This window comes from Camelina sativa, chromosome 12 (genome assembly GCF_000633955.1).
Source record: "Camelina sativa cultivar DH55 chromosome 12, Cs, whole genome shotgun sequence".
In the NCBI taxonomy this organism is placed as follows: domain Eukaryota; kingdom Viridiplantae; phylum Streptophyta; class Magnoliopsida; order Brassicales; family Brassicaceae; genus Camelina; species Camelina sativa.
The window spans coordinates 8,328,961-8,342,381 of NC_025696.1; the positions used below are offsets into that span (position 1 = coordinate 8,328,961).

The 13,421-nt window shown below is 34.8% G+C and overlaps 1 protein-coding gene and 1 pseudogene across 3 annotated transcripts; one reads left to right on the plus strand and one right to left on the minus strand.

The window, feature by feature from the left end:
• Window positions 3,588-7,725, plus strand: LOC104730881 (nardilysin-like). 3 transcript variants are annotated; one of them, XM_010450123.2, is made up of 15 exons: window positions 3,588-3,954; window positions 4,085-4,333; window positions 4,460-4,479; window positions 4,625-4,698; window positions 4,788-4,883; window positions 4,982-5,089; window positions 5,218-5,370; window positions 5,450-5,802; window positions 5,885-6,040; window positions 6,119-6,301; window positions 6,386-6,565; window positions 6,639-6,739; window positions 6,829-6,982; window positions 7,073-7,182; window positions 7,262-7,725. In XM_010450123.2, exons 2-15 carry the CDS (start codon window positions 4,100-4,102, stop codon window positions 7,428-7,430), a joined length of 2,091 nt encoding a protein of 696 aa, XP_010448425.1. In that variant the 5' UTR covers window positions 3,588-3,954; window positions 4,085-4,099; the 3' UTR covers window positions 7,431-7,725. The 3 variants fall into 3 exon arrangements, with proteins under 3 accessions (XP_010448425.1, XP_010448424.1, XP_010448426.1); XM_010450122.2 differs by having other exon boundaries at window positions 4,092-4,333; XM_010450124.2 differs by lacking the exon at window positions 4,460-4,479 and having other exon boundaries at window positions 3,591-3,954; window positions 4,092-4,333.
• LOC104730882 lies at window positions 8,150-9,616 on the minus strand (annotated as a pseudogene).

Sequence of the window (13,421 nt, forward strand, 5' to 3'; positions counted from 1 at the left end):
AATAAAAAGGAATGGAAACTTTTTCCTTTTATTAGTTATAGTCTTACAGATCTAGTTCATAAAATACATGCGCATGTACTGAAAAATTATTGTTGTTGGGGACTTGGATCAGGAGCATACAATATATGCATGGTCGTGAAAGATTATTCATACATATATTTGCATTAGTATGTTTAACAGATCCTTATATCTATATCTAATCCAGTTATGCAACAGGTCAACCCAACAAGGCTTCACTTATCCACACATCTACAGATCGAAAGCTTTTATATACTTTGAAAAGTCTCGCAATGGATATGTACATTGCGTAGATACATACAGATACAAAAAAAAAGCTTAAGCTTTTAATTAATATTGTCTCCAATTACTAATATGTACATGAGCTGTATCCTTTTTGTCAACCACATGAGCTGTGTCTTCTTAACTCCCTGTTTTTCCTCCTGTAATGGAGTGTAACTCTGTCCTTTCTGGTTACTGAAATCTTTGTTTGCCCACAAAAAAAAAAAAAAAGAGACTCCCTGTTTTTTTTTACTTGTTTTAGCGTTATAGGGTTGACCTAATGTTTGCCTTGTGTAGTTGTGTTCGGCGCTTGCCCTCGTTTTCAGTAACTTCTTATTATACTATTACAATAGATATACTATCAGAAAGTCTAGCTGGTGGTAAAAAAAAAAGTCTAGGTGGTTGATTTGGAAACTCTAATTAGACATTAGATACCAGTTCCTAAAACTGACATTGTATTTCCTTTATTACTCTTTTTTTTTTGGTCAACTACTACTACTCTCTTTTTTTTTTGTCAACTATTGCTTTTTCTCGTTAATTTTAAAATTTGTTTATATGAGACCGTAGTTTCTTTTAATAGTATAGATAACATGTTGTTAATTTATTATACATGAGAAAGTGATATTTTTTTTTCTCCTTGTTTGAGTAGTTTAATACAATAAAGTAATTTATAGAGAAGTGAAATATTGTTTGAATAGTTCAAACATTTGCGAGCTTCTTGACAAGGCCCTAGCGGCTTCCATATTCACTGGACGGGATTCTCGGACGCGGCTGACATATGAGGTCAGTCATCGACTCATCGAGAGATTTGAGATTTCTCATGAGTTTGGCACAAAGCTACGTGGAAAATAATAATATTTTCCTCCAAGGCTCCAACAAACATCTAGTGAGATATATTGTTTCTGACCACTACTTGAAAAAAAAACATGAGTGTTTGAAAAAATATATATTTTTGGAAACAACAACATAAAGTATGAGATTTGTCGTTTCTCGTCATAGAAACAATTTTGGTTTGATGAAGTTTTTTTGGGAGATTCGCCTAGCTAGAGTACGGGAGCAACCAAGATCACGAAGATCTAATCATATATATAATGAAGGAACATTTTATATATCAAACCTTCTAAATAGAAGGAACAATAAACATATTGAACATGCATACATTGGAACATTTTATCTCCTAATAACATGTTGTTATGTTTTATATATTTTTTTTAATTACCTATAAAAGCTATTTAGACAAGTGACTTGTGATTTAGAAGTTAAAGGATAAAACTAAACATTAGGTATAAAAATGTTTTAAAAAACTGAGATATAATATTTGTTAAGGTAAATAATTTTTAATATTTAAAATTTATACATTTTGAATAGATTTCTCGATATAAATACATTTTTCAAAAGAGAAAATATTATACTATTTGATGTTGATGATTGAATAAGCTTTTTTTTTTTTTTCTTTTTTTGTTAAAGTTGAATAAGCTTATACAAATAGTAATTAATATTTCTACTAAAATATCTCTAAAATAAAAAATACTCCTTCTGTTTCATAAATATTGTCATTTTGATATAATGCACAAATATTAAGAAATCATTTAAATTTCTGTTTTACTTTTTATAAATACATTAAAGTTTTTTCTTTTCTAATTAATAAACTCAAATAACAGGGCTTAAAAAGAGATTTAATCTTAGAATTTGCATTGGAAACATAAAATAACAGTTTTTTTTTTGTAACAAGAAAAAGTGTGAAAATAACAATTTTTTTTTTGTGAAATAGAGAGAATAGTAAGTAAGAATTATGAGGAGAAATAAAATGTTCGGTACTCTATTGTTAAGCTAAGAAATACGAATCATGTTTTTGTGAGCATTAAAAAAAAAAAAAAAACCATTTTAAATATTTATTAAATTTGTAAGATATATCTGCCTAGATTAAATGAATGGAATATCTTATAAACCGGTAAAATTATATGTTTTTTTTTTGGTGGGATGGTAAAATTATATGTTTGTCCATGTAGTTGGCGAGAAAAAATCCGCCCATGCTCAGGAACAAAGAACAAAAAAATATATGGTTGCCGACAAAGAACAAAAAAATATCTTTTCTATATTTTGTAAACTAGTGCTACTTGTGGTCACAGGATGCCGTTTCAACCTTTGCTTTGCATGTGATCCACTTTTCAAAAAAAGGAGAGTGTTATTAATTTCTGTATAAAAATGAAAGGAGAATATAATGTTTTAATAATGGCAAGTAAAAATACTAGTATGATGATTTACAGACGTTTAGGTAAAGATTTCACGCGTGACATTCGGAAATTAACCTAATATCCTAAAACTTGTGCGTTGAATGCTCCTTTTACCCTAATGATTTGGTCAAAATTTCAAAATCGTTAACACGTACTCCAATCCGCGTTTTGCGCTCGATTTTGCCTTTTTAATGTAAACAAGTACTAGAATATTACTTTTGTATAAAGAGAAACCCTTTTTAATAAATAAAATATCCGGGGAATTAAGTAAGATTTAAAAGCGTGACAACCGGAGAATTAACCTAATTGTTAATTGTATAATCTCCCCTCGACCTAATCCCTCCCCCGTCTTCTTTATAAACACTCTACTTCTTTCAATAAAGTTTTGTCTCTAAGTCTTCAGTTTATCTCTGCCCTCGCTTCTTCATCTTTTCCTCGTTCTTCAGTTTTTCTGTGTTTTATCTTTTGTTTCATCTCAGGTTTATTTCTCTTATTAGCTTCTATGGCAAACCTTAGATCAGGGTTCTGAGCAAATCAATCATGGCAGGCAATAAGTTTGAGGCAGCCATATCTCATTGCTAGATCTGGTATATATTGGCCACCAATATAAACAAACCAATAACTGGTTGGCTCAAACTTATGATCTGCTATAATTTGTTTTGCTCAAGCATATAGCAATATGCAACAAGGTTGATTTAGAGATTTACTGTTGATTTGCTATTCATTTTTTGACAATTTTTGTTCGTGCATATTGGATTTAGATGTTGATTTTTTAAACTGATTTTTGTGTTTTTAGCATCTGGATTTCGATTTTGCAGTAGATTTTAGATTTAAAAAAAACCTGAATGATATTTGTCTAGTTTTTTTTTTCTTAGATTTAAAAAAACTTGGATGACGATATGTTTCTTTAGATTACAATATTATTATTATTTTTTTTAAATAAATAGTTTTACAAAATCTTTCAGTGGTAAGGTTACTTTAAAAGAAAATCAATATATATATATATATATATATTTTAAATATTTTTGGTTATATAATTATGTTAGTAAAAATATTTCTTTTCAAATATTTATTTTCAAATATTTTTATTGATTAAAAGCATATTAATGCCAATAATTGTTAAATATTTACAAAAATAGAAGAATTTGTTCATATGAAATGACTTTTAATATCTATTGAGAAAATAGTAAGAATATAAAAAAAATATCCTTACATTGTGAATTTCATTTTTTGGTTTTTGCGTGGAAGATGGTAAATGTTTTGAAAAACCAGTGTAAAATAATCCACCCAACGGATCGGTCCAATTAAATTAAAATGATTTCAGTTTGTATTTCGGTCCGGTTAAGAATGTCAATTGTATTGACAAACCTAAATCCTTTGACCTACTGTGGACTTCTCGCCGTTAGTCTCTCTTCTCCACTTGTCTCGCCGTTCGACCACAGTGAGCATCTTTCTACTTTAGTACTTCCACATTTTCCTGATTTTTTTTTGTTGTTGCTCTTTGATTTCTTAGCCTATATGGTCTTGAAAGGATTTTGCGTTTTGATGTTTATTGTGATTTGTTCTTTGAGTTCTTAGGTGATAGTATGGCCTTGGAAGAAGTTGAAGCGCCCCCGGGAAGCAAGAAAGTAATCAATTCCATCCGTCTAGATAATGGACTGAAAGCTATTCTCATTTCAGAGGATGGTATAGGTACAGCCGCTGCAGCGATGCTGGTTAGAAGCGGATCTTTTCGAGATCCGCGGGATGCTCAAGGTTTGGCGCATCTTCTAGAACACATGGTTTTTGATGGATCAGACGAATATCCAGACGGGAACGAGGTACAATTGTTTAATCAATTTGTTTTTGTAAATTGTTTTTCCAAAAATCAATTTGATTTTTTTTTTGTGAATCACTTGTTCCAAATATGTATCTAAAAGGGTTTTTTTTTTTCTTTCTAAATTTAGCTATCCCGATTTACGACTCAGTATGGTGGTGATTCAAATGCTACTACGTATTTAGATTATACCATGTTCACTATGCAAATCGATGCTGAAATGTTGAAACCTGGACTTAAAAGGTTACTTTAGCTGTTGTATATTGATATTAAATATTAACCAATTAACTTCCAGGTTTTCAAAGCTATTTATTCATCCGCAACTGAAAGCTGACGTTATGGTTCGTGAGATCGAACTACTGGATTCAGGTTTCGTTTCTTGTACATGCTTGTTAGATTAGTGTTATCATTCTATTGCTATAACTCATGTTTAACAAGTTTTGATCTTTTCATTTCAGAATTTCAATTACATAGGTCAGATGACATGACACGTCTTGAGCAGCTCATTGCATCTACAGCCCACAAGAATCTTCCCTTTACAAAGTTTTCATGGGGTATATAAGATTCATTCGTCCCTTTGTCTTTAAATTGTTTAACGTTTAAGTTGCCTTTGTCTTTAAATTGTTCGCTTTTTTTTTTTTTGCATCCTTAGGCAACAAAAAGTCCCTTTCTGGAAATGACTTTCTCCATGACCAACTTTTGAGTATGTTCAAAACGTATTTTGTGGGTGCTTCAATGAATCTTGTGGTGCATGGATCAGGTGATATTCTTGTGTTTCATTTGATATGTCTCTGTGATATTCTTGTGTTTCAATTACGAACCTGTGATATTTCTTTGTTTTATCATCAATTTCATTTTTGGTTCTAATAAAATTTTGTTTTTGTATAGCCAACATAAGTTATTATTATACATTGGAGCAATCTATTTCTGGAGATTATACTCATCTCTCTTGCAACCGCCAATCAGTTTTAGACCTTCTGAGTTTTTTTACAAATTCAAATATGAGCCTTGATTTCGTTGATAAATCACTTGATGAAGGAGGTAAAGTAGTCAAATTTCATTGTCTTGTTCTTTTTTTTTGGATCTCATTGTTTGTTTTAACTTTCATCCTTGTTTTCAGAATGCTTAGTGGAATCGTGGTTCAACTCCTACTACAAACAAACGAAAATTCCATCTACCATTACTGGTGAATGGCGGCTTCGATTTCATGCAAATCAGCGTTTTCAGTTTCCCCCCAAGAACAACTTTCTTCCGTCTCTCTCTCCAAATGAGGATCATCTTATGATTGAGAATGATAATGAGCCTTTAGTTCACAAGTCGCATATTAAATTATGGCATTTACCTGACAACGATGAAGTGCCAAGTGTTAGTTTCATTGTTTATCCTGCTTTGTCCTCTGAGTTGAAGAATCAACTAATGGTTCACTTGTATGTGAATCATCTAAAAGATTCTTTGTCAGAAATCTTATACCAAGTAAGTGTCTCATAACTTCATTTCTTTTTATATGAAAGATGTATAGACTAAACAATTCTTACCCAAGGTTATATATGTACAGGGAGGAGAAGCGAATTTTGAAACATCAATATTGATTTTTGAGAAAATCAATATTGAATTCAAAGTCAGTGGCTTTAAAGAAAATCTGTTCAACTACATCTCTGAGATTTGGAAGCAATTCAAATCATTTACCCATCCATACGAAACCACCTTTGAGGTATGAACTTATTTATAAAAGAAAATATATTGCAATCTTCTTTTTATATTGCTAAGTATCTATGATCCTCTCTTTCAGATGGTAAAAGAGCTAGTGGAGAATCTTCTGAAGAAGAGCGTTCTGGAAGTTTCTGGTTATTCTAACAACTTGATGTTACAAGAAGTAACAGAATCATGTTATGACATTGATCAGATGTTGAAATCTCTGTCTTCAATCTCGTATGATGATTTTGTTCAGTTCATCCCTCATATGTCTTCCAAGGTATCCAACAATCTTTTCTCGATTTGTGATTTTCTAAGTGATTTATTTTTTTCGTTTTTAACTTCTTTTAAACTTCTTTTGCAGATGTTCATTGAGGGTCTATTCAAAGGAGATATATCTAAAGATGAATCTTTACACATGTCCCATTTATTTGAAGAGAGTGTAGAAATTCCTTGTGATCAGGAATATATACATATTCCTCGTGGCACCAATACAAAGAATGTCAGAGTTCAAGTTAATTCTGATATCAATTCTTATGCCGAGGTAAATACAGAAACTTATGCTTTTAAGTTATATAATGTTCCTTTTGTCTCATTTTTATTCTTTTTGTTGGCAGGTTACTTTCCAAATTGGATATGAGAAGTTCTCTGCCAAGAAAACAGCAATATTAAAGTTGTTCCACGCAATGATAGACCATAACTTACAAGATCAACTAAGGTTAGTTTTCTTCTGAATATTTTGGATGAAAAATTATCAAATGTTTCGTATTGGGTGTGGTTGTTAACAATGAATTTTATGAAATCTAGTGCAAAAGAGAAACTTGGATACCGTGTTGGTAGCAATGTTGATTTTAGGTATGGAATCAACCGATTCGTAATCAACATTACTTCTTCAGTGTACGACCCTGCATATTTGCTAAGTCGTATATACAATTATGTAAAGACTCTTGAAGTATCTCTGGTATGTTTTTCTAATTAAAATTTGAAGTTTATTGTATAGTATTTTCATTAAAAAGGCTTTGTTAATCATTCAACTTCCTAATACTTATAGGAAGAGGTTCATGAAGATACCTTTAAAGGCCACATAGAGTTCTTGGTTCAGACATGCCCAGATCATGATGGGGATGGGGATGATCTGTGGGATCAGATTACTGAGAAAAGGTAACATTTACATCTTTTAAATAATAGTTTGGCCTAGCTTGCACTATTTTGATTTACTAAGTTATTGGTTTACTTGCAGATTCTGTCAAGGCTTCAATAAGAATCTAATCTCTGAATTAAAAGAGATAAGAAAGAAAGATGTTGTCCGCTTTGTCAAAAAGTACTTGATAGCATCATCCAGTCATAGCCGTATACTTGAGGTATGTATTTGGGGGTGCAAGACTTCCTTCCCCACATCTTCTGTATGAAGAAATCTCAGCCGTGGAAGCTAAGGGAAAGTGAAGGTCGTGACCAGCTCAAGTCATCAATCGAGAAGATATAGCCAGCTCTAACTAATCTAGATATTTGCAATCCAATTTGAGAACTTTTTCAAAAGTCTCGTGAACTCTTTCTTATGTCTTGTGAACTCTTTCTTATGTCTTGTGAACTCTTTCTTACGTTTTGTGAACTTTATGAAGTCTGGTGAACTCTTTGAACTCAATTAAGAGTGAATGGTTATTAAAAAATGAAAACTCTTTCTGGAGTCTGGTGAAGTCTGAACTATTTTCTGAAGTCTTGTGAACTATTTTCTACATTATGTGCACCCGTGAGACATCATATCTCGCCACTTTTTGTCCAACCTACAAATTTACACGAACATGGCTCCTCCTGTCCCTTGTTACAATTGATTCTCTATATTACGTAACCGCAACCCTTCTCTCGGCCTCTGATCGAGTCATTATTTAATTGATTCAGTCAATAATACTATAGGATTAATTAGATATTTTGGTTTTTTTGTGACATCATGTGACGCTCATTGTGATTTCCCCAATCTGAATCCTCGTTATTATTCTTTTTTGTCAGGGTCTCAGAATCATTAGGTTTTTACTCTTGTAACAGCCAGTGCTTTTCATTTTCATAATGATATTAACATTTATAGCAAAATAATAAAAATAATAAAACAGCGAAGAACAATTGTTTTGTGTATATATACCATGAAATCTGAAGGTATTACAAAACACGATAGAGTACGAAGACCCCTAACAACACATAAACATTAAACCACACTCTGTCTTTCATGAAGCCCTTGCTTGTCTAACACGCCACCTCCAGTAACTATGCAACTTTTCACAGGAGCTTCCTCAAACCAGACTAGGCACTTGTTGAGCAGACATGAGTACTCTCATTTATCAGAAGTGCGTCCAACGCATACTTGTACATCGAGAAGAACTGAAGAAGTACATGAAGAGCCGATACTTAGGAAGACTCTCTTTAGAAATGAAGTAACCAGAGAACAAGAAAACCAAGGTAGATGACTGCGATGAGGAGTAAGTAGGGCAAGAAAACCAAGGTAGTTGCAAGAATGTGAGAAGGGAGTCTGTAGAGTCCGCTTGAGGTTTCTCGGAGAAGAATTGGTCGCTCATACGTGAATGAATATTGGATGGGTTTGGGTAGTGGAAGAGAGGGGGAACGTGAGGGTGAATTCGAAAAGGCCGAATCGCTTTTCGATTCCTTCTTTGCCGGTTCCGATATTAAGGTAGATGGTGCGTAAGACAAGACCGACTACAAGAGCTTCTAAGATGTTAATTAGAAGCAGCTGCCTCGTACGGTATATGATCTTCCAGAATCTCTTAGAAAGAAGGCTTATTTCGGTTATTCTCGAGCTTTTATATCGAACGATGCTCTGTTTTTGTTCTGTTTTTTACTTTCAATGTTGAAGTATCTCCATAGCGTACTCAAGAGAATTCAGCTGAGGAGGAACCATGAATCCCTTAAATAGCAAGAAAGCTTCGAGTGAGTCAAGCCCTCCATGATATACAACGGTTCCTTTGGAAAGAAGTAATACGCGATCGATGAGAGAGACAGGCTCTTGAAACTAGGTTGGTGTATGGACAAGATCACGATCCGTTGTCTAGACGTAGCAATAGAATTGAGAATTCGAACGACATCGGAAGCGGATTTACTGTCTAAACCCGAGGTGGGTTCGTCTAGGATCGTGAAGAAGACTTAGACCAATCGAAACCCTGCTGTGTTCACCAGCGGACAAGCCTTGACCAAGTCTTGTATGTGCAAGATGTGTTAGGTTTAGTTCTCTGAGGAGAGAAGCAACGACATTGGATAGAGATTAGAGAAGAGATAAGAGATAAGAGAGGAGATCACATCTCCAAACTTATCAGGAACGTAGGAAGAGATTTTTTCGGTAAGAAGAAGGTTTTACAGGGACGGAGTTGAGGAGGATTGATCCTGAGGTGGGAGAGGTTCTTGCGGCCAGGATGTCGAGAAGAGTTGATTTTCAGGCGCCGCTAAGGCCAACAATGGCGAGGAATTGGAAAGGATGAGAAGTGAGACTGATGATGTTTCGGAGGAAGTAGGGTGAAAGAAGGAGGTTTGGCGTAGGAAATGGAAGAGGTGGTTAAAGTATATGACTCCATCTTGGAAAAGAGATGTTTGAAGGTTTGTTTTTTTGTGGTTGGAATAAGTGACCCTCAAAACTCTGAATGAAGACTCTGAATGAGGTAGAAGTTTCTACACAAGCTTTCTTCATCTGCACGTGATAAGCACTTGTCATGGGGCAGTGGTAATTAGTCACAACTTAAGGGGCAAAAGGGTCTTCAGCAATTAGTCTTCGTATCTTCTTCTTCACTACTCTTGTTGTTCTGGTTACGAGAGAGAGTTCTTTGTAACAGAAGAGAGAGAGAGAGAGAGAGAGAGAGAGAGAGAGAGAGAGAGAGAGAGATAGATTTGGGTTGGTGACTGAGAGTGGTTCCAAGTGTAATCCGGTGAGAGATTGTAACGGATAGAGCTCGAGTTTGAGCCAAGTCCGGAGTTAATCTCCGGCGAGATGTAGGGTTCCACATGGAACAGTTCTAATCGGTCTAATAAGTGGTATCAGAGCCAAGGTTCGTCGATTCCATGGAATACGGAGGCGTCGCGGTTTGAACGGAACAGTGGATTTGAAGCTTCTTTAACATTGCGACTTCAGGAAAAGAAATCAGAGGACATTGCGATGTCAAGATCGATGGAAGAATGAACTGCAGTAGTTCTTGAACAAGACGTTGTAGTTGGGGAAAGAAGATCCAAGGAGTAAGATTTAATCGCATCAATTGGTTTCTGGTTTATGAAATCGATGTAATCAGTAAGTTTACTCTCTCTCTCTCTCTCATCTCAAGCTCTCGTTAAGTAAGACATCGATGTGAGTTCTAGTTTAAGAATTCACAAGGAATGATGTTGAAATCACGAGGAGTTTATGGTCGATGTAGTTTAGATCGAAGTACATCAGATTGGGGGAAGAAAGATCATCGGAAAGATTTGATCGATTGAGGTTGATTTCAGGATTGATGGAATCGGAAATCGTCTAAGTTAATATCCTCCACTGGCAAGTTTGGGTTATCAAACGTGAAGCAAATTTGTTGCAAGCATAAGAAGTGTGATAAGATCAGAGACGGAGTCGAAGACGGTTGTTACAGGAAGTTGTTCTTGTATATGTTTAAAGAAATCGTTTTGAGATTGATGTTGACTGAAGATTTCTCAAAGTTCAGTTCGATTCAGGTTCAAAGATCTGAGTTTAAAGGTTTGACTCTTTTACAAAAAGCAGAATCGGTTTAGCATCTCTCAATACTCAAATCTGGAAGAAGAAGTAGTCCATTATCCGCTGCAAATCACATGTACGTTTGTGATGATGTTAAGTTTCAAGATTCTCAAGGTCTGCATTTCTAAGGAATGGATTAGAACACAAATTGATGATTTTAGCACAGGAAAGCTTATACTCTTTGCTGGGTTTCAGATTGAGTATATTTGTTTTAAAACGCCTTCAGTTAGTGTTCAAGATTGGTTGAAAGAACAGCTTTGGAAGCTCATAGATTCTGGCTACTAGGGGACGCCTTTGGAGGATGCATCTATGTGTTATTTTCTGGTGAAGGATCATGTTAAAGGTTGAGATTCAAAGTAGTGGAGTAAGCCAGAAACTTGGTTAAGATAGCTGTTGAGTTCAAGACAGTTTTATGACTATGAAAATTTCAGGGTTTGAGTAAGTTTTTTAATAGGTCTCGGCTACAAGTTCAGTCTCTGTGTTAAGTGTCAGGTTCTGAGAATTGGATGTTGTTACAGGCTGTGAGGTTTTAAGGTTCAAGAAGATCTCAGGGGTCTGTGAGTGGAAGTATTGTCAAGAAAGGAAATTGACAAGCTGCTGCAGTAATCGGCTGTTGGGTTATTGGTGACATTGGAAGTGTTGAATTCAGATGATTTTTCTGAAAGAACAACAAGGGTTGTGTTTTTCTAAGTCAAAAGGTTACTAAACAAGTAGCATGGAAGAGTAGAAGTCAATAAGGAGATAACTGGAGAATAAGGTTGGCTCAGGCTAGAGCTGCAATATCTCTAGCTAGGTTCCTGGAAATGACTTAAGATGATGGACTCTTGGTTAAAGCTGATAAAGAAAGTCAGTTTTACAGAAATCAAGCAACAAGAAACAGGTTTCTGGTTCTTATGGCTCAAGTATGAGAGTCAAGAAGAAGAAAGAAAGATGGCTCAGCTGGTTATAGGAAAGATCAAGACTTGAAGAATCAAGTTTAACGGCCCTGCACCGTAAGTTACATGTTTTGTTCAGGTGGTTCTTTGGAATTTTCAGAAATTGTACATTCAAGGCAGTTTGAGAATTTCTGCAATTAATAATAAATGAATGGAGCAATTAAGATGGTTGCCGAAGACACTTTTTCTGGTGGGACAAAGCAGAGTGGTGGAGTGAAAGGTCTAGGAGTCTACAGCTATAACAAGTTAACAAGTTGATTAATTGGTTTATAAGACTATAAGTTTCACAATAATATTCTACAAAATCAGATTGGGAGCTTCATTAGAAGCAGGTTCTTGGAGAGTCCTCAAAAGATTAAAAGAGTCTGCTGGAGGTAGTTACATAATGGGCAGTAACATGCGTCCAAGTTTTGACAAAGAAATATGTCATGGTTTACACAGTCAAGCACACAAAGATTTATGATTGAGATTCATAAGAGACAGTGACAAAGATGTTGTTAGCTCAGCAAAACATGGGGGAATAGTGAGAGATACAAGGATCTCAGTTTCAGGTGGAGTCATCAGTATTACAGGGATGTAATACAAGTTCATGAAGATGGGTTGTGATTTCAGGTGGAGCTGTACAGTTACAGAGTATCTCAGTTAGCATAAGCATAAAGACATGGTCTGAGTGAACAGGTTTAGAAGCTCATCAAAAGTGAGTTATGAGAGACATGGGTTCAAGAACAGTTTTATGATGTCAGAAAGGTTCAAGCATAATCAAGTTGCAACAAGTTTGAAAAGGAAAATTTCAGGTTTAAAGGATGCTTGATGGTGGTGAAGACATCTGGATATCAGTTGCAGGATAGAAGTTCAGCAAGACTGAAGAGACAATCTAAAGATAAGAGATTTACTGAAGTGATTCTCTTCGGAGACGGTAAGAGAGAGACAAGTGCAAAGTTTTTGCAAATAATTTGTCTCTGGTTCATTCACTTCAAGTAACAAGGTTCTTCATAAGAGCTGCTGGTCCTAGCAATTGAGTAAAGATCCAAGAAAATATCAAATGCAGAAAGTAACTGCATTGAGAAAGAAGAACAAGTAGGGTTCTGGTTCACCTATTTGCTTCATAAGAAGTAACTAAAGGCACAAGTCAGATGAAGCTCATGAGGTTTTAAAGATTCAGATTGATCTTTGGTGTTTAAAAGTTCAAGTGCCAAGATAGGTGAAGACAGCAAACATGGAGATGTTTTGCGGAGTTATTTTGCAGCAAAGGAATGACTTCGAGGGTTCTAGAGTGAAGTGTTAAAGGCTGTAAAGAGGAGTCTCGGGAATGCTACAAGGTTGTGGATGTGAGACAGGTTTAAGAGAGTTGACAGAGGTTTATATCTGTTGGTTTGCAGGTTCTGCGGATTCAGAAGGGTTTGATCAAGATTGAGCAAAATAGTTGTGTCGATAGTCTTCTCAACTCAGTGAAGATAAGCGGCGTGTTCTTTGCACCGCCGTTGTTACCAACGGTGTCGTAATTTATGGATGCTTGAGTTTTGAATGTTTTGTATTTTTCCCAATGAAACTGACTTTTTTTTTTAAATCTTTTTTTGCTGTATCGTTATTTTGTCTTTTCTATCATTTTAGATTTAGCGTTACATACAACTCATCGACTATAATCGTTGGTGAAGCACAATAATAAGTAAACCATCCAGACGAGAAGGAGGAGAAATGAGGATAAATTACAAAAAAAAAAAAAAAAAAAAAAAAAA

What these genes read in the sequence shown, in the direction of transcription:
- LOC104730881 (XM_010450122.2), top strand. Translation starts at nt 3,828, where the DNA reads ATGATTTCAGTTTGTATTTCGGTCCGGTTAAGAATGTCAATTGTATTG. An exon ending in AATATCCAGACGGGAACGAG is followed by an intron (nt 4,334 to 4,459) that starts GTACAATTGTTT and finishes TTCTAAATTTAG; the next exon opens with CTATCCCGATTTACGACTCA. An exon ending in CTATCCCGATTTACGACTCA is followed by an intron (nt 4,480 to 4,624) that starts GTATGGTGGTGA and finishes ATTAACTTCCAG; the next exon opens with GTTTTCAAAGCTATTTATTC.